Source organism: Lipophrys pholis, assembly GCF_963383615.2.
Source record: "Lipophrys pholis genome assembly, chromosome: 8".
Taxonomy (NCBI): Eukaryota; Metazoa; Chordata; class Actinopteri; order Blenniiformes; family Blenniidae; genus Lipophrys; species Lipophrys pholis.
The window spans coordinates 30,716,312-30,737,753 of NC_137630.1; the positions used below are offsets into that span (position 1 = coordinate 30,716,312).

Genomic DNA, 21,442 nt, shown 5'->3' on the forward strand with positions numbered 1-21,442 from the left:
TCACATCCAAACATAAAGTCCATCTAAAATGTTAGCATCTACGAGCATCTTATGTTAGCAGTTACTGTTACGGTTTTCAGTTTCCGACGTCGGATCAGAGAGTTAAAGCCAAGACTAAAGTTTCCGCCACGATGGCTATTGTTCGTCTGGGATGGCTGAGAATCGCACAGTGAGCAGCAGCCTGAGCTGACAGATGAAACAAAAGAAGTTTAGCCCTGTGGAGGAAGCGTAGAAAACAGCACGACTGGGTGCAAAATATGGAATTCAAATCGTTGAATTACCTCAAGACTGAACATGCAGCTGCAAGCATGGACCCCCGAGCTAATGTTCAGGTTAGTGCTAAAATTATGTAAAATAAAACCACGCAAACTGCTTGTAATGAAGAAAAACTCAGAAACTTATTCATTTCCAAATCACGTCTTCTGTTTATTACTAAAAGGACGAAGCCCAGCGGAGTTCAGAAACACCAAAAACACCCAAAGAGCTCCGAGATCCACCGAGACGGAGAGGAAAGAGGAAATGCTTTTCACAGTCGGTGTGTCTGTGTCCGCGCAAACACTTTAAATAATACAAATAAACATTTTTCATCCAGCTCAGAGTGTCAGGCTGCTGATCTGATCCCAGCGGACTGTGTGTACAGCCGGGTTACACCTGGACAGGTGAGCACTTCATCACGGAGAAACACACATTCACTTTTACACCTACGGGATGTTCAACGGCCAAGTTGGATTGCTATTATGGTGACTTTCAAAATAAAAGTACCAAGTCCCAGGAGAATATAGACTGGGAGTCATGACACCACGAAGGAAACCTTGTTCTGGTCCATCTACTGAGCATGTGCAGAAGAATTATTTACGCTTCCGCCGTCTACTCAGGACTGAGCTGAGCGTTTTCAGAAAGCGTCGTTTATGATCGTCTACATGACGACATTTTAGAATAGTTCCATCTCTGGAGCCGCCCGCCAGTGTAGCGGTGGTTTGTGGTTTTACTTGAAGTCATTCCTGTGTGAACGGGGCTTCAGTGAATAGATCCTAACAAATGTAAATACAATCTTACTTACAGGGATATTAGATTAGTTATCATATTGCCCTGAGGTCCTCATAATGCATAGTCGTACACAATGTCCCTGTAAAACACATTGGCGCGCACACACACACACACACACACACACACACACACACACACACACACACACACACACACACACACACACACACACACACACACACACACACACACACACACACACACAGACACAGACACAGACACAGACACAGACACACACACACACACACCTCTCCCTGAAATAGAAAAATAAAAATCTTAAAAATCTTCTGAGCAAAGGAACAAGAGAAAATCACAAAACCAACAGACACATATCAAGCAGCGAACACAATCATTGTTCAATAAATAAAGTACAACCACCACAAAAACACAAACCCTTCTGCTGAGTCGTGTTGAAACCTGCCGAGTCATGACTCTGCTCAGCGGAGAGCTGTGAACGTCACAGAGCAGGAGCCCCAACAGGAAGTTAGAAACACAGTGCAACTTTTAGAAAAATAGATCTGGGCGTTGAGCTCTGCCCTTCGTTTAAAACCACTTTAGTAGTCCACGTTTGACCAGCGGATCGATCACTGCACACAGTCAGTGGACAATGAGAGGAGGAATCTCTCCCTTTTCAAACTCTTTTCTCAAAAACAAATTCACAAACAATACTAAAAAATCCGCTGTGGGTTGGGATGGCGCCACCTGCAGGCCAGACATGGAACAAACATACAGGGGAAGTTTAAACAAGTATATGAGCATGTTAAATGATTGAGGGTGTCTTAAAGATTAAAGTGAGCATTAAAATCCTTCCACACGACGCAGCTCGCAGGGTTTTACTGGTCGAGTCTCAAAAAAAAAAAAAAAAAAGTTGCTGGAACTTCCGTCTTTCTTCTTTCTTGACTCTCGGGTGTTTGGATGTCGGAGGAGCTGCTGACTGTTCTCCGGTCTGACCTCACTTTTCACACGCCGCTGTGCTCCTTGATCCAGTCGCGGTACCTGTTCACCCGGGTGTAGATGCCCGGTGTGTTCCTGCGGGCGCAGCCGTCGCCCCAGCTCACCACGCCGGCCTGGAAGACCCGCCCACTGGGGCCGGTGACGGACAGCGGGCCCCCGGAGTCGCCCTGAGGGAGGAGGGACATGACGTGAGCAAACATCCAGAGAATAGAGCATCTTCCTCCCACTGAGCGGAACCACAAACAGTTCCCCGCCTCATGTGACTGATCTGAGCTGTGATTGGTCGATACCTGACAGGCGTCCACGCCTCCCTTCAGCACCCCGGCGCACAGCATCCTGTCGGTGACGTCGTCGCTCATCAGACTCTTGCACACGGTGCTGTTGACGATGCGGACCTGCGCCTTCTGCAGGACGGCGGCCTGAACACCTGGTGGCAGTGTCGTCACAGAGGGTCGTGGTTACCATGGTGACGAGTCAAAAGGCTGAACTGAGCCAAACAACCACCTGACGCTGAAACGCAATCTCAAACTCTACGTTTACCTGTAATGGTAATGTTTTATCGTCTGTTTGTCGTGAAGCCGTCATCATAAGTTTGTGTAATGATCGATGCTTATTGTTGGCAGGTTATTTAGTTTATTTAGATATTTAATGCCGTTGCATTATTTGGACCATCGTCTGAGAACACTCCAGTGGCGGTTGGATGAGTCTCACCTCCCTCCCTGGTGTTGCCCCAGCCGGTGATCCAGGCCTCTTGGCCTGCTGGGAAGTCGTGGCTGGAGGAGGGCAGGCAGATGGGCCAGATGTTCTGGTTGAGCGACACGTCGGCGTCCAGCTCCATGAGGGCGATGTCGTTGTCGAAGGTTACCGGGTTGTAGTCGCCGTGAGCGACGATGCGCTTCACGCTCCTGGTCACCGTCCACTCGTTGATCTGCCCCTGCATGTGCAGCCCCAGCAGCACCTGCCACTGGTCGGCCTGCGAGTACCTGCAAGGCGCCACGCCGTTAAAGAAGCGTCTCTAGCCGGGTCGAGGAGGGGGGGGGGTGGGCGGAGCTCCTACCTGTCCTGCACGCAGTGGGCGGCAGTCATCACCCAGCCGGGACTCAGCACCGATGCGCCGCACACGTGGCCCAACCCCGGGACCTGCAGGCTCACCTGCCACGGCCACTCGCCCTCTCTGGAGTCCTGACCGCCCACGATCCGAGAGCTACGGTACGGCCTCATCCCACACTCTGACACACACACACACACACACACAGACTTAATGTCAGGGAAACATTGTGTGTGTGTGTGTGTGTGTGTGTGTGTGTGTGTGTGTTTGTGTGAGACGTACCACATTTGGCCTCGTCGGAGCCGTCCTCACAGTCCTGCTCTCCGTCACACTCTGGGTTCACCTTGCTGATGCAGTGTCCGTTGTTGCAGCGGAAGGTGAACTCTGAGCACTGCTGCAGTACCACAGCTGCGTGACAGGGGGCGCACCGTCAACATCCACCACAACATACTCAAGAACTCACACAAAAACCCCTGACTTAAGGCTGCAAGCGGCTTCGTTTCCAACCGTCAGGTCTGACAGAGTTCGGCTTCTTGATGAAGAACTTAGTTCATAGCTGCAGAGGTCACTGAGCCCCAAACTCACCTGATAGGTTCAGTTTGGACAAAAAAAGTTTGAATTTTTTACATTTTTCACACGTGGACTCGTCCGACCCGTCGGAGCAGTCGTCTTCTCCGTTACACATCAGCGCTAGCGCGACGCAGCGGCCGTTTCTGCAGGAGAACTCCTCTTCTTTACATTTCACTGCAGAAAAAAAAAAAAAGTTCGCCTTAGTGTGAGCATCTAATTTATTATTCATGCTGTATGTTTTTATTTCCGTAACTCAATTAGCACCTGGAATGCTAACGTGGACGTAGCAGCAGGCTGTATCTCAGCAATCTATAAACTTTCATTACTGTGGGGCTACACGCTAACATTAGCATATAGCAGGTTAGCACAGCTGATGTTGAGCGTGTGTGGTGGAATAGAATGTTTAGTCAGAACTGGACTGGATATATTTTTTGTTAATTGGGTATTATGAATGTTTTCAGACCCTTCAGCGGACTTTTTCACTCATTATGTTTGTAAGCTAACAGTAAACATCTAAAGAGGGTCGAAGGTGGAGTTTTCTGGTGAGACTTTTGAAAAGACTTTGGGAAAGGTGCGTCATGTCTGGATCGTATGTATTTTGTTCTGATGTAATCAATATAATTAGGTTAAACTAGTGACATTTTAATGTTTGTTGGTGCTGATTTCAGCCGTGTGCCGTTGTGTCGATGTCGACTGCAGTTGGACGCACCACAGTCGTCTTCATCGCTGTTGTCCCCGCAGTCGTCGAGGGTGTCGCACATCCAGAACTTGGGTTTACAGCGACCGTTTTTGCACTTCACCTGAGACTCCTTGCACTCTGAGCAGACACAGAGAGTTCAGGTCGGTCCCCGCCGAGGACAATCCCACTGACCTGAACGAGATGTTGAAATCAAAGCGATGGATCGACTCACGGCAGTTCTCCTCGTCGCTGTCGTCTCCACAGTCGCTGTATCCGTCACACTCCAGAGTGTTGTTGATACACAGGTTGTTTCTGCACTGAAACCTTCCGGGACACGCTGATCAACGACACCACAGAACACCGTCACCAGTGTGAAACTGCCGCCGGGCTTCACAAGCGTCACTTAGCTTACGGTTGTTGGGGACGAAGGCTTCGTACTCTGCGGCGAAGCCCTGGTCCACGTAGGACGTGTCGGAGTGGAACTCGACGGTCATGGTGTTGTACTGGCTGGCGATCACGGAGTTCTTTAAATTTCTGCCACACAGTCTGAAGACGGAGTCACAGAGAGACGGAGGCGTCAGAGGGTCATCGGAACAGGACATTTAGTTTAAGACGCTACACTTGACTTTAAAATTTGAACGGCTCCATTTTACTCATCTGTTCTCTTTTTAATCTGTAACTAAAAACCTGGAGCATAAACCAGTTCAAATAATTCTGAAAATTGTCTCGCTGAACAGCTGAAATGGATTAATGGTTTTCAGTTTGTAACGCAGCCAAATCTCATCCAGTTTGATCCTGTTTAATCGCCTCTTGACGTCACTCAGTTTTGGAAAAACCAATACGTTCTTCTTCTTCTTCATTTGGGTTCAACGGCAGTTGGCATCTGTGAAGTTGCACTACCGCCATCTGCTGGTTCCAGCTTGTCCATACCATTCCCACCACTCCAAAAAAAAGAAAGAAAAAAGAAAACAACCAATATATTGCCAACACAAGTAGCTCGTATGGTATAAAGATATTTGAGCTTAGAGAAGAACTAAGGGTAACGACAGAACAGCGAGCAGCGACTGTTAACGTCTCTGGTGTCAGATGGGAAATTCTTTTCACCGCCTTGACGTTTGCTTCGTCTCACGACACTTCCAAGAGGCCACACAGTCATCTGAGGCTCTCATTGGTGTATTTATGACCTGTTGGCCACGGGAAGGACCTCATTGGTCTTTGGTTGGATCTTGAAATAGATCTTGTTTGTCTCAAGCTGTATTTTCCGTTCGGACTTGAGGGTTGTTGGTCTTTAGTGGAATCATGTTGGTCCTGACTCTGCAGTTTCTTGGGTTTGACTCTTGAAATAGATCTGACTCGGCCTGACCTTTAGACACTGACTCCTCTTGGATCTCTTTCTAGATCTGGATCTTCCTCAGGTATATATCATAAGTGTTGAGTTGGTTGTTGTTTTGGCTTTGGTCTCTTTCTTGACTTGGATCTGTGAAGTCGTTAACAGGATCCTGTTTGTTCTGACTGCTCTTCACTTGGACCTTTTCACTCCAGATAGATCTGGTGTTTGGAGTTGGATCTTCTTGGTCTTTACTTTGGTCTTCTTGGTGTCCCGTGGAGCTCAGTGGCTCAGAGAAAGATCTTCTTTCTAAAGCTTCAACTTTAGCGACAACAAATACAACCGACTGACCTTTGACCGTTGACCTTGACGTAATCCTTGAGGCATTGTTCACTCTCATTCCCCACAAAGAACTTTTTGAACTGAACCTTCACAAACTTGTCTGGTGGCACCTGCAATAGAACCATGACATGGTTTCAGCTGTTAGTCATTTTACATCCTCGACACGCCTTAAATACCAAATCCACCCGTCAGAGAAACTGCAGGTGTGTTCAGGAGCAACAAACAGAAACCAAGCAGCCGTTTCTTATAAAGGATTATAAAGGATTAGACTGTGAGTTTCTGTGAGATCCTGCAATTTCAATTAAAACTGTTAGCAGTAAGAAGCTAATGCTAATGTAACAACCGGCGACAGCACAGTCACAAGACCTTAACATCAAAATCAGCTTTTATGTTTCACTTTAAAGGGCATCAGGCAGCTCTGCTCTGGCACATGGCACCACGAGAGGAAGTACTTGCTCCTCTTCCCAAGAAGGGCATGTGTGGGCGGAGCCAGTCCAGCTCACACAGACACAGCAGATTCTGAATGCAGTTCCTATGATCCAATATTCAAAGACAGGAAAATCAAGGAGGAGCTGAATTTGTGGCAATAAAGTTTAAATAGAATGTTTTTGGACTGCCGACTGAAAGTGTTGAAAAGCTTCATAATGTGACCCAACTGCCCACCTGCCACTGGCCCCGGACCATCTGGAAAAGAGGACTAGTTGAAACCAAATCAGCGTTAAACTACATCAGATCCAGTCCATATACTCGTCTAAAACCAGTTATGAGCTAAAGTGACTGGCCAGTCAAAACACCAGTCCAACAATCAGTGTGTAAGCAGAGTCAAGATGCTCTTCAAGCAGGGTCAGGGTTTTCTTCTCACCTGGATGCTCCACACACAGGAGGTCTGTGGCGGGTAGTTTGAGGGGAAGAACGGCGAGGAGAAGGAACCTTTGTCTGCAGTCAGAGTCCCTCCACACTCTGAAGAAACAAGAGACACGTCGGTTAATCTGCTTGTTTTTCAGCCTCAGTCCCGACAGTAAGTCTTGTCTTCTCACAACTGCGGTTGGAACCATGAAGGTCAGACCCCACCCCATCAAAACAACAATAAATTAACATAAACCAACAAATGTGTGACCGTCAGGTATTGAGCCGGACACCAAATGTCTGAATACTTTAAATAACCAAAGTAAGTTTCATTGTACACCGACGACACTGCCCTGTTCGCGTAACGTGACTTCAGTTCAAACAGAAGAACTTCTCTAATGACATGAAGCTCCACGTTGATGAACTGTGAGCGTGCCACTAGGACTTTATTTTGAAGGCGGTTGGTGTGTGAAAGGAGAACACGTCAGACGTGAGTCTTACTGAACTCCTCCAGAGGGATCTGAGAACATTTGGCTCTGAAACCAGGAAAGTCTTTCTCCTGGCTGGTGACCAGTGTGAGCAGCATCACGGTGCCGGAGGACAGGAAGGAGAGCGAGTGGTGGGGGTATCCACACTGTCTGTGGGGGGGGACAGAGATTTACACGGGTATTACTATAAAGTAATCAGTAACTAAATTGTCTGTGAGAGAGGCAGTTCTAAAATCATCAGGGTTGTAAAGTGTCTCACTCGGTGAGCGCCCGGTGCTCGATGGGGACCAGAGAGTCGTAGATCTTGATGAAGTCCTGCTGACAGTCGTCCTCCAGGATCAGCGTGTGGAAGTCCAGCCGGACCCTGTGACCCGGGTCGGCCCGGAGCCTCCACTGCAGGAACACGTTTGGAGGGTACGTGGAGTCCGGGAACCCTGGAGACTGGACATGGTCCTCCTTGCTGACGTGGACGTTAAAGAACTTCTTCTCTGGAAGCATTTTAGAAATAGACTGAAATATAAACCCGTCAGCTCCAATCTGCTGTCGAGACTGTCTAACAACTAAATACTTTGCTATAAACACTTCATGATCAATCCTGCATGATCGGTACATGTTTGACCAATAGGTGGCGCCACTGGAACACATGTGAGTGAATGATAAAGGAGGAAGATAAAGGAGATAGCCTGGAAGCTACAGGAAATAGCCTAAAAGCTAAAAGCATTAATTAGACTGGAAGCTACAGAAGTTTGTAAAAATGGAAAACTTGTTGTGTTTTCAGTGTCTGTTTACACGACAACGGTGCTCTGAGCCACTGGAAACAATTTTTTGGGGAAAAAAAAAAAAAAAAGCTCAGACATGTTCTTTGTTGCATGTGTGTGTAGTTCCATGACAAAAACAAACAACAGTGCCCACTAGTGGCTCAACATGCTAAATACATAAATGTGAAATGTTTCTGAAACGAAAACACTAAAGCGAAACGTTTTGACTAGAAATGTTGTGTAAACGTGGCCTGAAGCCGACAGGTCTGCATTATGAAGGCGTTTGTTTGTTTTTAAAGATAATCTCAATGTAACGCCTCCAGATTAAATCATTACATTTTCATAAACTGTCAGAGCCGTTCTCACCCAATATGGAGCTCCTGGTCAGGCGCGGGTCGATGGCTGTGAACAACAAACCAGGAATCAGACGTTTGTGTCTGATAACGTGAACCTCAGCTGGATCATTTTCTAACTACAGTTTTTAAAAAGGGTTGAAGCCTTTTTAAAAACTCATCACGGTTCCGGTGATGTTTGGCAGTTTGACCTCGTGAGATGACGCTGCTGACTTGCAGAGCGTCGGCCGGCTTCAGCAGCAGTCGGCCCTGCCGGCCCTGTTGGGCCTCGGCCGCCGGCTCCAGAGACTCGATGGCTTCGTCCAGAGACGCCTGCTGCGGGATCGGGACGTCGAACTCCGTCTGGTAGTACGCCACCAGGTCGTCGCCGTCACTGCTGCCCTGACTGCAACCAGAGACGGACAGGCGGGGCGGGGAGCAGAATGAAGGGTCACAGCGAGGAGGGGATGGACAGGGAGGAGGAGGAGGAGGAGGAGGAGGAGGAGGAGGAGAAGGAGCAGATTGTACCTGAAGGCCTGCACTGAGCAGCTCTCGTAGTATTTATTTAGCACCGAGTTTTTGGAGTAAATCAGTTTGAGCTGAAAGAAAGAAAAAGAAAGGAGGATTAGTTACCATGGTTACCTGAAGGCTAGGCAGTAGAAGTGACATTCCCGTCCTCCCATGATGCCACGGGGCAGCTCACCTGTCGGCCCACCAGAGCGGCCATGTTGGCGAACTCGGGGCTGACGGGGTCTTCGTAGGCGGGCTGGAAGCTCTGCTGACTGATCGCCATGGAGCCGATGTAAACTCTCTTCACCCGGAGGTCACTGCGTACTGAAGAAAACTTCATTTAAACACTGAGAACTTCTAGAAAACTTCATTTAAACACTGCGCACTGAAGAAAACTTCATTTAAACACTGAGAACTTCTAGAAAACTTCATTTAAACACTGCGCACTGAAGAAAACTTCATTTAAACACTGAGAACTTCTAGAAAACTTTATTTAAACACGGCGTACTAAACAAAACTTTATTTAAACACTGCGTACTGAAGAAAACTTCATTTAAACACTGAGAACTTCTAGAAAACTTTATTTAAACACTGCGTACTGAAGAAAACTTTATTTAAATGCCGCGTACTGAAGAAAACTTCATTTAAACACTGAGAACTTCTAGAAAACTTTATTTAAACACGGCGTACTAAACAAAACTTTATTTAAACACTGAGAACTTCTAGAAAACTTCATTTAAACACTGCGTACTGAAGAAAACTTTATTTAAATGCCGCGTACTGAAGAAAACTTCATTTAAACACTGAGAACTTCTAGAAAACTTTATTTAAACACGGCGTACTAAACAAAACTTTATTTAAACACTGCGTACTGAAGAAAACTTCATTTAAACGCTGAGAACTTCTAGAAAACTTTATTTAAACACTGCAAACTGAGGAAAAAACTTGATTTAAACACTGTGTACTGAAGTAAAACTATTTGAAAACTGCGTACTGAAAGAAAACTTTATTCAAACACCACATAATGAGCAAATAAATGTTTTTTACATGATGTCCCAAGGGAAAAACTTTATACAAACACTCTGTACTAAAGGAAAACTTTATCTAAACAACACACATGAAACAATATGTGTGTGTGTGTACACGTGTGTGTGTGTACACGTGTGTGTGTGTGTGTGTGTACGTACAGTGGTAGTGCCACACCAGCATGCCGGTGAGCAGCGCCAGCGCGGCGGCGGCCGCCAGCAGGCCGACGCCCACCCAGACCCTCCTCCTGAATCCGGGTTTCTTCTCCAGAGTCTTGAAGTCGGAAGCCGGGAGGAAGTGAAGCGCCACATCCAGGTCCAGGTCCTGGAAGCACAATAATACATAAATACACAAATACACAAACATCACATATAGAATTAAATCGAAGGAAATGACACTTCTGTCTGATTAACTTGACTTAAATCTGTTAATTTGACATGTTTGAAGTTGAATGAAAGTATATATCTCACACACAGTATACTTTACTAATGTTTAATACAAACAAAAAATATTGCATCAGTATCAGTAAAAATCATTCAACAACTCATTTTAACCAGTGTGGAACTAAACCAATCTATTTTAAAACAAGTCCAATCTGCACTGAAACTCTTTCAAATCTCTCATTTTTGGATAAATTAACAATTATTAGTGTAAAACAGGTAGAAATTACAAAACTAGTTAAATTGGTGCTAAAATTTAAATTCTAATGTGACGAGACCCAACGTCATTTTCTTTGAATATTTCTAAACCTCTTCCAAATTAGTTTGAAACCATTTTACATTTTACTGAAACCCTTGAATTTCAAGCAGACGGAGTGTAAATCATTTAACATTCAGTTAAAATTGTGTAAATTATTCTTAAACGATTACTAAACAATCCAATTCATATAGATTACCTGCAAACTGGTTCGTCTGAAACGATTTTAATTCAGTTTAAAAACCACATAAATTTCACTCAAAATGTATTAAAAATATTTAAATTTAGTGTATCTGATCTAAACTCAGTGAATTATTTACATCTCCTGAAAACATATTAATTTGATTAGAATACTTTTAAAACACGGCTAAAGGATCTTGAAACTATAATAAATGAGTCAATACATGAGCGCGGAGTGTTTCTAATTATTAATGTTGAATTAAATGAATAAATAAATACACTAAAATTAAATGAAATGAATAATGACTCTGGATTTGTTTAAAAACTATAACTAATTGGTAATAATGGAAAACTGGAGTAGGAAACGTCGCCCCCTCTGGTCTAATGATGAACTGCAGCAGCTTGTGTTTTAGTCTTACTGAACAGTTTCACAGTTCCAGACGTTCCGATGTCGTGACGCAGTGTGTGTGTGTGTGTGTGTGTGTGTGTGTGTGTGTGTGTGTGTGTGTGTGTGTGTGTGTGTGTGTGTGTGTGTGTGTGTGTGTGTGTGTGTTTTGCGTGCGAGTCGACGTCAGAGGGTGAACGAGGACGAGGAGCGGCAGGGCGCGACACGCCGACACGCCCTCAGCGGCCGTCTTGACATATAAACACGTCCATGTGCAGGTTTGCTCTGAGGAAGGTCCAGCAGGTTCTGCAGAAAGTCTCCCAGTCTGGTTCTGCAGGTTCCTTCCTGTTTCCTTTCCACCGTCGCTTCTGTTTGCTGAAGTGGAATTGTCGGTTTTGCTCTTTAAATAAACTTCTGCATCGTTCCGGGTGTTCTTTTACACGATAACAGAACTTTTTTATAAAACAGCTCCCAAGGTGGAACTTTTCGAAAACCGGCGTCACGCGGACGGACAAAAACTATTTTTGAAACCGTTGAAGCTCAGTCCAGAGTAGATGGCGGAAACGCTGCTGCTGTCCATACGCACCACGGCCATAGTAACTAGTTGTTCTGCACATGCTCAGTAGATGGATAATAACAATATATTCTCCAGGGACTTGGTACTTTTATTTTGACAGTCACAGTAATAAAAAAAAACAACAACTTGGTCATCTGTACACTAGAACGTCTGTGTTCTCTCATTGTTAACGTTTAGAGCTCATTGTTCTCTGCTGCATGTGTGTGTGGTTTCATTACAAAAACTAACAACAGCACCCACTGGTGGCCCGACATGAAAACTACATCGTTTTTAGCGTTTCAGTGGAAATGAACATCGATAATGAAAACACAAACAATTTTGTGTTTTCACTTGAAACATCGTCCTGAGTAACAACAACAACAACAACAACAACAACAACAACAACAACAACAACAACAACAACCAACCAAATCTGAATATTTAAAGTTACAGTTTTGTTTTCCAAACTGAAATTATTGATCAAACTTCATTGATGATATAATTAATTATATATATATATACATATCGAGATTATATCCGGCAGCACCGAATTGTGCGGCAGTGACGTCACGGAGTCACGGGCAGGTAACTCACCTGTCTGGGACTGAACTTGTGTCCCGAGTCCATAAAGTCCATGTCGGTACCGTCCAGGCTGCCTCGGATCCCCGGGGTCAAAGAGTCGGTGGTTTCCCCGCTGGTGACCGTCCGGTTTACCGGAGAGTCTCTTCCGCCGTCATGGCAGCGGCAGGTGACGTCAGACTCACCGGGAGACTCGAACCCAACAAAAAAAACAAAAGCTTCTGATAGTAACGTCCTCGTGTGTGTAACGTCTTGGTGGGAGTAACGATTAACGGCGTGTGTGGTTGTCCCCGGTCACTCACGGAGCGGGTTTCTACACCGGAAGACGCGCGGAAGCAGTGAGAGCGGATACCTGGGCAGCTCCCGTCAGCCACCGCGGCGACCTCAGGTGCGCGGCTCGGCTCCGTGGTGCGTTCACGGGCCGCAGTCCGACGCTGAGTCGCCGGAGAGAAAAAGTAGGAATTTGTAGTCTCGTGTGAGTGAGTGAAGGAGCAGTAATGAGCAGAGACAGCCAGCAGAGGGCGACGTTCCACCTCTACTAAAAACAAAACAATTCAGGTGATCTGGGTGTTTAACAGGCTCGTTACGTAATAACGACCTGGATTGTTATAAAATATTACCTAATAAAACCCAAAATGTAATAACTGATCAATAATTTTAAAACATTTAACAAGAATTTAAATGTGATCTCAATATGTTTAATGTTATATCCATTATTTTGTACTGATGATGGGAGAAATATATTACAGATTATAGAGAACAGAAGACTATAAAGTACTTGGGCACCAGCAATCATACATAAATACCACAAATTGTATGTAGATATACGTATAAACAAATAGTCTAAACTTTTATAACTCAGCGTTATTCAATGATGTATGATTTAATGAAATTATTACAACATTAGAGGAAAACTATTCTGCCTGTCTCATAATGTAATATTGAAAGTTTTTACGTTTTGGGCGCCACAAGAATTACATTATTTACCAGTTATTACATTTTTGGGTTTTACTATATCATACTTCATAAAACATTTGGGTCTTTGTTACATATCGGACTTTAACGGTGTTTCAACTGAATATTTCCAGCGATGCTTCACATACTGCAGCCAAAAACCGGCTGAACACTTTTTACTCTCTTTAAAACGGAAAGTTTTCTTTGATACGATGCCCTAATTTGTGAAAAACAATTAATAAATAGGGTTTTCTCTCATACGTTATGTTTGATGTAGGTGTTTCTACGTCACTCTGTCCACATCTTCCTGCTTTGAATTGATGTTTCCGTGATGAAGGCGAGTAAAAGACGAACGACAGCAGATTCTGGTTTCTGTTCTTTATTAGTGGAATGGAATAATACACGTCTGTGCTTTATGCTGTTTTCTCCTTCGTTCGCTCCTCAAACGCTCCGAGACTGAACCCCCCCCCCCCCCCCCCCCCCCGCGACCCCCCCCCCCCCCCGACCTCTGAAGTGCCGATCGTGTTCATCACCGGGGCGTCACTTCCTGTCTGTGACCTCGAGCCGAGGTCGTGTGCTTCGTCAGATTTCCTTGTGTTTTAACGGACCGAAGTCGTGACGACTGAGCAGCACTTCAGAGTCTCTCCTAATACAATAATAAAAAAATAAATAAAAAAAAAAACAGGTCTTAAAACTAAAATTTAGAGGACAGCGGTTTGGTGTGTAAAAGCAGATTCACGCCTCCATGAAGTCGTTTTTAACCGACGAACAAACCAAACGACGCTGGAATCATCTGGAAGCTTCTCGGGAGAAACTTTGGACCAAACATGGTGGAAGTTAAAGACTTAAGTTAGAAGTTAAAGACATTTAATCCTGAAGATTTTCACCTGTTAACATAAACAATGAAAAAACTAAGAAAAGTTTGTAGGATTCGCCTCTATGCAGACGACTCCACGTTCTAAAGACACACGCTGAAAACTTCCCACACTTATTCGACACGTCGAGATCAAACATACAAAATATCTCAACATGTCTAGTGAAGAAAACCAAAGAAAGTTTTCTGATATAAAGTTTGTTTGATTATTTTTTTTGATTCATATGAACTTTAATAAATATGTTTAGTTGAGAAACACCAAACAATGATAAAAGTTAAATAAATGTTCTAAACATAGTAAAATATATATCTTACACATTTGACAAAATATGAAGCAAATAAAAGATATTTAGTGTGGAAACTTTATGAAAGTAAAACTGTGTCGTCGGCAAACAAATCCAATGTTTATACGTGACTCAGCGCAGCGCCGATGAACTTTGACTCTCAGTTTAGACGTCATCTACCGGTGAGCAACGACCCCTGAGGAGTGACACCGGCAGACATCGAGACATTTAAAGGGAAACGTTTTTTTGAAAGCGAGTCGGTGGAACCGGTTTGACACGTCGGAGGGAAGAAAAGCTGCCAGATGACGAGACGACGACGCAACGTGTCGTCCAGCAGCGATCGACGATTCAGCGTGAAGCTGCTTTTTAAATCTGAAACTCTGAACGGAGAGGAAGCAGAGATGATATGAATGACCGAAGGATCAATCCTCCGAAACTGTGACATCATCACCCCCCCGCCAAAATAAAAGTAAAAACACTGAAATCTGTTGAAAAAAAACAAAAAAAAAAACGACGTGAACTCAAACATTAAGAACATGAAACAGACATTTACACGTATAGTGACAATAATCATCATCGTCATGGAAACAGCAAGTCGGTCGTCGACTCCCGGCCGTAACCCGTCGATCTGTCGCCGTGGAAACAATCGTCTTCATTGTCGTTTCAGCAAAATAACGCAAAAGTTTCAGTTACTGAATGAATGAATGTTTCTCTTTGTGCTGTGCGACTTCATGGAAACGGCAAAAAAAAAACGACATAAAACAGAACCTGAAGAAAACCGTTGTTAAAAAAGTTTCTGTTGCTGTTAAAGTAACATCCCAACTTTTTTTTTTTTAAGTAAAAATTGTACGTTTGATGCTACATTCCAACAAAAACAAAGAAAAAACTGAATTATTCAGGTAAAAATGATGAGCGCAGAAGTGACTGACGTGTTCGTGAGCGTCGCCATGGCAACCGCGGGGAATTTCTTGTTTGTTTGTTTGTTTGTTTGTGTGCCTGAAATCAAGCAGCAGCTGCCCGCCGGTTGTTTTCTGGGATCAGAGGTCCAGGAAGTCGTTGACTGTTCTTCTCCGACAACAATCAAGATTCTCTCTCAGGCTTTTCCGGAACGATCCAGAGTTGAAACGTCAAACAGCTTCAACTACTGTCTTCCATCGTCACGCTTCATGTCGGCTCGGCCTGAAGAGGACGCTAAAGACGTCGGCTGAGAGTCGCAGCTTCAGAAACGAAGAGGAAAATATTAAGAAGAAAAAATAAATACATTTAAAAAAAAAACCTGTTCAGTTCAGTTCAGTTCAGTTCAGTTCAGTTCAGTTCAGTTCAGTTCAGTTCAGTTCAGTTCAGCCTCGTCTGGATCCACTGCAGGAGAAAACAGGTAAAATACCTATAACGGTATCCATGCATATTTGTGACTGACGCACACACACACACACACACACACACACACACACACACACACACACACACACACACACACACACACACACACACACACACACACACACACACACACACACACACACACACACACACACACACACGCGCGTGCGCGCGCACACACACACACACACACACACACACACTCTGGCCAGGAAAACATGCCTCAATGATCTGGAGTTTGATATAATCGTTAAATTCTCAGTGGTGCAAACACTCAGGGGAGGAAGAGGAGGAGGAGGAGGAGTTTGATGAGAAGGAGGTGGAGTTTCAGGAGGAGGAGGAGGAGGAGGAGTTCAAAAAAGAGGAGAAAGAGGAGGAGTTGTAGGAAGCAGCAGACAAAAAAGAGGTGTGGTCATGCAGAACATCTGAGGAGGACTCCTCCCCCTCCTCCTCTCTGATTGGTGGAGGCCTCCTCTTCCTCCTCTGATTGGTGGAGGCCTCCTCCTCCTCCTCCTCTCTGATTGGTGGAGGTCTCCTGGGGTCAGTAGTGCTACTTCTACTGTACGAGGCTCATGCAGGAAGTGGCGTCGTCAGGAAGCCGCCGCCCACTTCCAGCTCGCTGTTTTTTTCTTTGTTTTCCCTTTTTTTTTTGTTTTGGTCGGAGAATTTGTTTGGAAGATGCAGGTGAAAGTTTATGATACAAAATATTTTACAGTATGTACGCCTCGTCTCCTGCTTCCTGTCACACGCACACCGGCTGCTGATTGGTCGGAGGAAACGCTTCGTCAGAACGCTCGCCGCCGGCTGTCGCCAGCTTCTGGAAACGGTTTTACGGTGTATAAACCCCATTTTTAACTGAATTCCTGATTTATAAAACATCAAATAAAGCCACATGTTTCATGAAAATCGTTTGACCTCGATCATACAAACAAATAAACAACATAAGTTATATGATGGAAATGGAGGATTAAACGATGTAAAATATATTTCAGAGGTTTTACATAGTTAATAATTAGATATTAAAAAAAGGTATTAAATGCATTTTAATCCATTTTCATTTATTTATTTGGCCATAATAGATATTTTATGATTTATCACGTCACTGCTCAGATTCAACAGATAACTTTCGCTTTGTGAAACGTCTGTAAAATATAATTTTAGTGAATTTAATGTGATTAAGCAGTTCAAGCTGCACTTTGAAGTGATTTTGTGCAACAAAAGTCAGTGTTTTTGAGTTTCACCACAATTAAATGTGATGCTTTTGACCAAAATCCATTAAAAGCAGAAAGTTTGTTCCTGAAACCTTGTGAGAATCTTAATTTGATTAACTGTCACATTTAATAGAAACATGTTCATCTCGCTGGCGTTTCATTAAAACACGTTAAAAGCACATTTATCTTATTAGGTTTGACCTTGTTACTGTTGAATCCCCTGAAAGTCAGCGAGTAAAAAGCAGTTTGAAGAAGTTTGTTGACACTCTTACAGGTAAAAGCTTCATTATCAGCTCATCACAGAAAAGCAGAGTTTAATGCAGTTTTGTGAAGTGCAGCACAATGGCTTCAATCATCAATAACCTTTGGGGAACCTTACCCCCTACACCCGCCACCCTCCTTCTCGCACTATATTCTGCTCTTTTTAATTGCTGCACTGTCACTGGAGTTGTTTTTAATCTCACTGTACCTAGTACAATAAAAGGCATTCTATTCTCATTCTATTCTATTGGAAATAAAGGGTAAAAGTCTGTGTTTTCATTGGATTTCTTTTGTTGTTGTTTTTACATAACTGAGTTTTCTCCTCTATTCGAATGAAAAGAAAAGGCATGAAATTACTGAAACACCAAATGAATCAGTGGAATTGACAAGATGTTTTTACAGTGTGTAATAAATCATGTTCAACCAATTCAGATGCTATAAAAAAACATAACGCAAATGAGTTTTTTAACATGAAAAAAAATCCTTTTATAATGATTCTATACGGCGATAAGCTGCTTTTTAAGTGGATTCCAACAGAGTACTAATGAATGAATTATGGTGGTGTTTCCGTTATACTGCTGGGGGTTAATACACTGTAAAAAGCTGTTTTCACAGGTTGTCGGTGCAGATAGGATTAAAAAAAGAAAAGAAACAAAGCTCTGTGTCGTCTCCTGATCCTCAGTGAGCTCCTGACCTCTCACATCGAATCAGCCAGCGCAGAGATTCCCACAATCCTTTGCACCTTGATCCTGAAGTCTGATCCAACTGAACTTTACAGTGAAGACAAACGCCAGCGGACATTTTCCTCGGCGTTCGGACGCTCCACGCAGCTTTTCACACCTGCTCTGGATTCTTCATTGTGGTTTTCCTTAAAGTTCAAAAATATATGTAATTATCCTCCTGTACATTGGGTGGCGGTAGTGAGTCACTACTTGGTTTTCAGCCTCGCTCTTTAGAATTTAAATTTTTTATTTTTAGTCAATAGCCAAGTAGCAACAGCTAGCATGCTAACTTCATTAGATGAGTTTTTATCGTTATACTTTTAGATTAAAAGTCAGTACCGTAATTTCTGGACTATAAGACGCGCTTTGAACCATGCGGCTTAAACAATGACGCGGCTAATTTATGGATTTTTACGTGATGCGTTCAAGTGCATCACGTAACTCCAACCTTGCTCCCCCCCCCCCCTTTTTTTTTTTTATTTGGTGGGCGGGGGGGGGGCTTATATTCAGGTGCGCTAAATAGTCCAGAAATGATATATAAACATATTGCAACATTAAGGTGTGAACAAACCACTGGTCAAGGTGAGAGACAAGCTTTGTTGAAATAAAAATAAAAATCAAACAATAACCTTGCGTGACGACCGCGACAACGACGAACTTTCTGGCATCGGCGTTTCCTCCGTCCGGTCAAATCTCTAGCGGAGCAGTCGTCAGGTTCTCACGCGACACACGAGTTTCTTTACATTTAGTTCCCTGCAATACGGACGATTCCACGCACACGTCATTATTACTGTTAGTGAGATTATTCGCTTCCTTTGTTTGATGCTAGTTTTCCTGCTCGTTGGTATGTTGCATATTTAGAGAAGTAAAAGGCTCTCGATCCGCTGACCGCTGCGTCCTCGCCCTCCCTGCACCGGACCGGACCGGGTCCGACTCCAGTCTGGCCTCCGAGACCAAAACCGACGGAGTCCAACTGACCAGAGTTCAAGCGTCCGGTCAGATTCCATGCAAACATCAGTCTGTTGGCGTCCGATCAGAGTCCGTCCAGGAACAGACCGGACAGAGTCTGGCCGGTCGGAGTCCGGCCCGAGTCCAGCCCGGCCTCCGTCGGCTCAGCTCACCCAGGTCCAGCCTCTCGGTCCCGGTGCAGCTCCACAGACGTGGGTCCATCAGATCCAGTTGGGCTTCAGTTTGTTGTGATTGATGAGTCTGAGCAGCAGAAGCCGGTCCGAGGAGACAGAGCAGGACTCGCGCCGTCTCCCAGCTACGTCACATAAACAAAGTTCACAGTCGGACTGAAGATCTGACAGTTTTTCCAGGTTCAATCCTTCACATTCCGAGTCAGTCCAACCCCAAGGAAACCTTTTCCAGTTTCAGAAACATCGTCTCATAGAATCTAGTCTCACTCCTGACCAACATCCAATCAGAACCGAGCAGCCATGGCGTCCTGAGGTGTGATTGGTTTTGTCCAACGGATCATCTCTGTCTTCTTCCGAGAACCATTCCGAACGTCGAGAATCCCAAACCAATCTATGACTTAGTTTCTCTGTCAGAAGAGTCCGACCTTCTTCTGAGGCTTCGTCTTAACGGAGAGAACCGCGTCGTGGGCGGGGTCTTTTTCATCCGGGTCCCAGTGAGCCCGCCTACAGTTTGTGCGATGAGGTCCAAATGGTCAGAGCTGTGCCCAGGGGGGTGGAGCAAGGGGGGGGGGGGGGGGGGGTTTAAGATACATGAAGGGTTAATTCGAGGATTCAGGAAAGTCTACAGCGTCCAGTGCACCTGAAACGTCAGCTAGCAGCGCCCCCCCCCGGTTGAGGAGGAGAAGCTCAGGGCAGCAAAGGGGGTGGGGTTGGGGGGTGGGGGGGGTGACAGGAAGGAGAAGCAGCAAAGGGGGCGGGGTCAGGAGAGACCGTCGGAGGTTATAAGGAGGAGATTTTGACGGTCTCGTGCGTGTAGGCCGTGGCCCGGGTGTTGCGCAGGATGCCGGGGATCGGGGCGGGCGACGGCGGGAGGCTCTCATCCGGCGTGTTGGCGGGCGGCGTGGGGATGCTGATGATGGCCGCCGTGAAGTCCTGCTCGCCACAGTTCAGCTTCAGATCGCACGCCTGCGCGTTGAGACTGGAACGACTGAGGAGGAAGAGGCACACAGGTCGTCCAAGACGATCGTTGACGAAGCAGAGGGAATTAAAACCTAGTTTAGCTGAAAGCTAAGTGTGTAAAACGGCGTGTAAAGTGTGTAAAGTGTGTAGAGTGTGTGAAGTGTGTAAAGTGTGTAAAGTATGTAAAGTGTGTGAAGTGTGTAAAGTGTGTGAAGTGTGTAAAGTGTGTAAAACGGCGTGTAACGTGTGTAAAACGGCGTGTAACGTGTGTAAAGTGTGTAAAGTGTGTGAAGTGTGTAAAACGGCGTGTAAAGTGTGTAAAGTGTGTAAAACGGCGTGTAAAGTGTGTGAAGTGTGTAAAGTGTGTAAAACGGCGTGTAAAGTGTGTAAAGTGTGTGAAGTGTGTAAAGTGTGTAAAACGGCGTGTAAAGTGTGTAAAGTGTGTAAAGTGTGTAGAGTGTGTAGAGTGTGTAAAGTGTGTAGAGTGTGTAGAGTGTGTAAAGTGTGTGAAGTGTGTAAAGTGTGTAGAGTGTGTAAAGCAGTGTGTTTTTACGTTTGCGGCGGGATGATGGTGGTCTTGATGTGCAGCGTGTCCAGCTCCTGAACGCTGCCGCGGCTCACGGACACGGTGGAGTTGGCGAGGCGCATGGCAGCTCTCCGGCGGGCGCGGCGCGGGCAGCAGCCGGTGGAGTTGTTCTGCGCCCCCTGCTGGCTGGACAGGGAGGTGCTGCGGCTCGTCCTGAAGCCCACGGACTCCGTCATGCAGAGCTCGCTGTACGTCATCTCGTCTGTGAACTCGTGGTTCTGTCGAGGAAACAACAGCTGAGTTCATGTCTCTGATGTCTTGGTTAATGTTTCTGCTGCTCTCGTGTTGTGGTTGTTTAGTTTTCTGTCTGTTTATTTATGTCTTGTCGTGTCACATTGTGTCATGTCATGGTGTCGTGTCGTGTCATGTTGTGTCATGTCATGGTGTCGTGTCGTGTCATGTCATGTTGTCGTGTCATGTCATATTGTGTCATGTTGTCGCTGGTCACGTTGTGTCATGTCATATTGTGTCATGTCGTGTCGTGTCTTGTAATGTCATGTTATGCTGTGTCATGTCGTGTCATGTTATGGTAGTCATGTCATGTCGTGTCATGTCGTGGTAGTCGTGTCGTGTCTTGTAATGTCATGTTGTGCTGTGTCATGTCGTGTCATATTGTGTCATGTTGTGTCGTGTCTTGTCATGTCGTGCTGTGTCATGTCGTGTCATGTTATGGTAGTTATGTCATGTCGTTTCTTGTCATGTCACGTCGTGTCACGTCAGGGTAGTCATGTCCTGTCGTGCATTACCG

General features: G+C 45.0%; 2 protein-coding genes across 2 annotated transcripts in view; both read right to left on the reverse strand.

The window, feature by feature from the left end:
• Nucleotides 1–403: 403 nt before the first annotated feature.
• LOC308113198 (suppressor of tumorigenicity 14 protein homolog) lies at nt 404–12,759 on the reverse strand. Its single transcript, XM_080469255.1, has 19 exons — nt 12,339–12,759; nt 10,089–10,251; nt 9,095–9,225; nt 8,920–8,990; nt 8,604–8,797; nt 8,426–8,461; nt 7,561–7,789; nt 7,315–7,451; nt 6,830–6,927; nt 5,977–6,077; nt 4,711–4,844; nt 4,531–4,635; nt 4,329–4,436; nt 3,677–3,793; nt 3,332–3,457; nt 3,059–3,230; nt 2,713–2,984; nt 2,292–2,428; nt 404–2,168 (listed from the first exon to the last, which is right to left on the reverse strand). Exons 1-19 carry the CDS (start codon nt 12,378–12,380, stop codon nt 2,007–2,009), a joined length of 2,535 nt encoding a protein of 844 aa, XP_080325381.1. The 5' UTR covers nt 12,381–12,759; the 3' UTR covers nt 404–2,006.
• Nucleotides 12,760–19,928: 7,169 nt separating this feature from the next.
• The window catches only part of kcnd1 (potassium voltage-gated channel, Shal-related subfamily, member 1), a gene marked incomplete at both ends in the record, with an annotated part of 39,789 nt that continues 38,275 nt past the window's right edge, over nt 19,929–21,442 (reverse strand). The window contains 3 exons of the mRNA XM_080470395.1: nt 19,929–20,136; nt 20,662–20,912; nt 21,441–21,442. The exon at nt 21,441–21,442 is cut by the window's right edge and continues 94 nt beyond it. Of these exons, the coding sequence (XP_080326521.1) occupies nt 19,929–20,136; nt 20,662–20,912; nt 21,441–21,442 (461 nt within the window). The remainder of the gene's footprint in view (nt 20,137–20,661; nt 20,913–21,440) is intronic.

What these genes read in the sequence shown, in the direction of transcription:
- LOC308113198 (XM_080469255.1), bottom strand. Translation starts at nt 12,380, where the DNA reads ATGGACTTTATGGACTCGGGACACAAGTTCAGTCCCAGACAG. An exon ending in CAGCGACGAGGAGAACTGCC is followed by an intron (nt 4,437 to 4,530) that starts GTGAGTCGATCC and finishes GTGTCTGCTCAG; the next exon opens with AGTGCAAGGAGTCTCAGGTG. An exon ending in GCCCACTGCGTGCAGGACAG is followed by an intron (nt 2,985 to 3,058) that starts GTAGGAGCTCCG and finishes GGCGCCTTGCAG; the next exon opens with GTACTCGCAGGCCGACCAGT.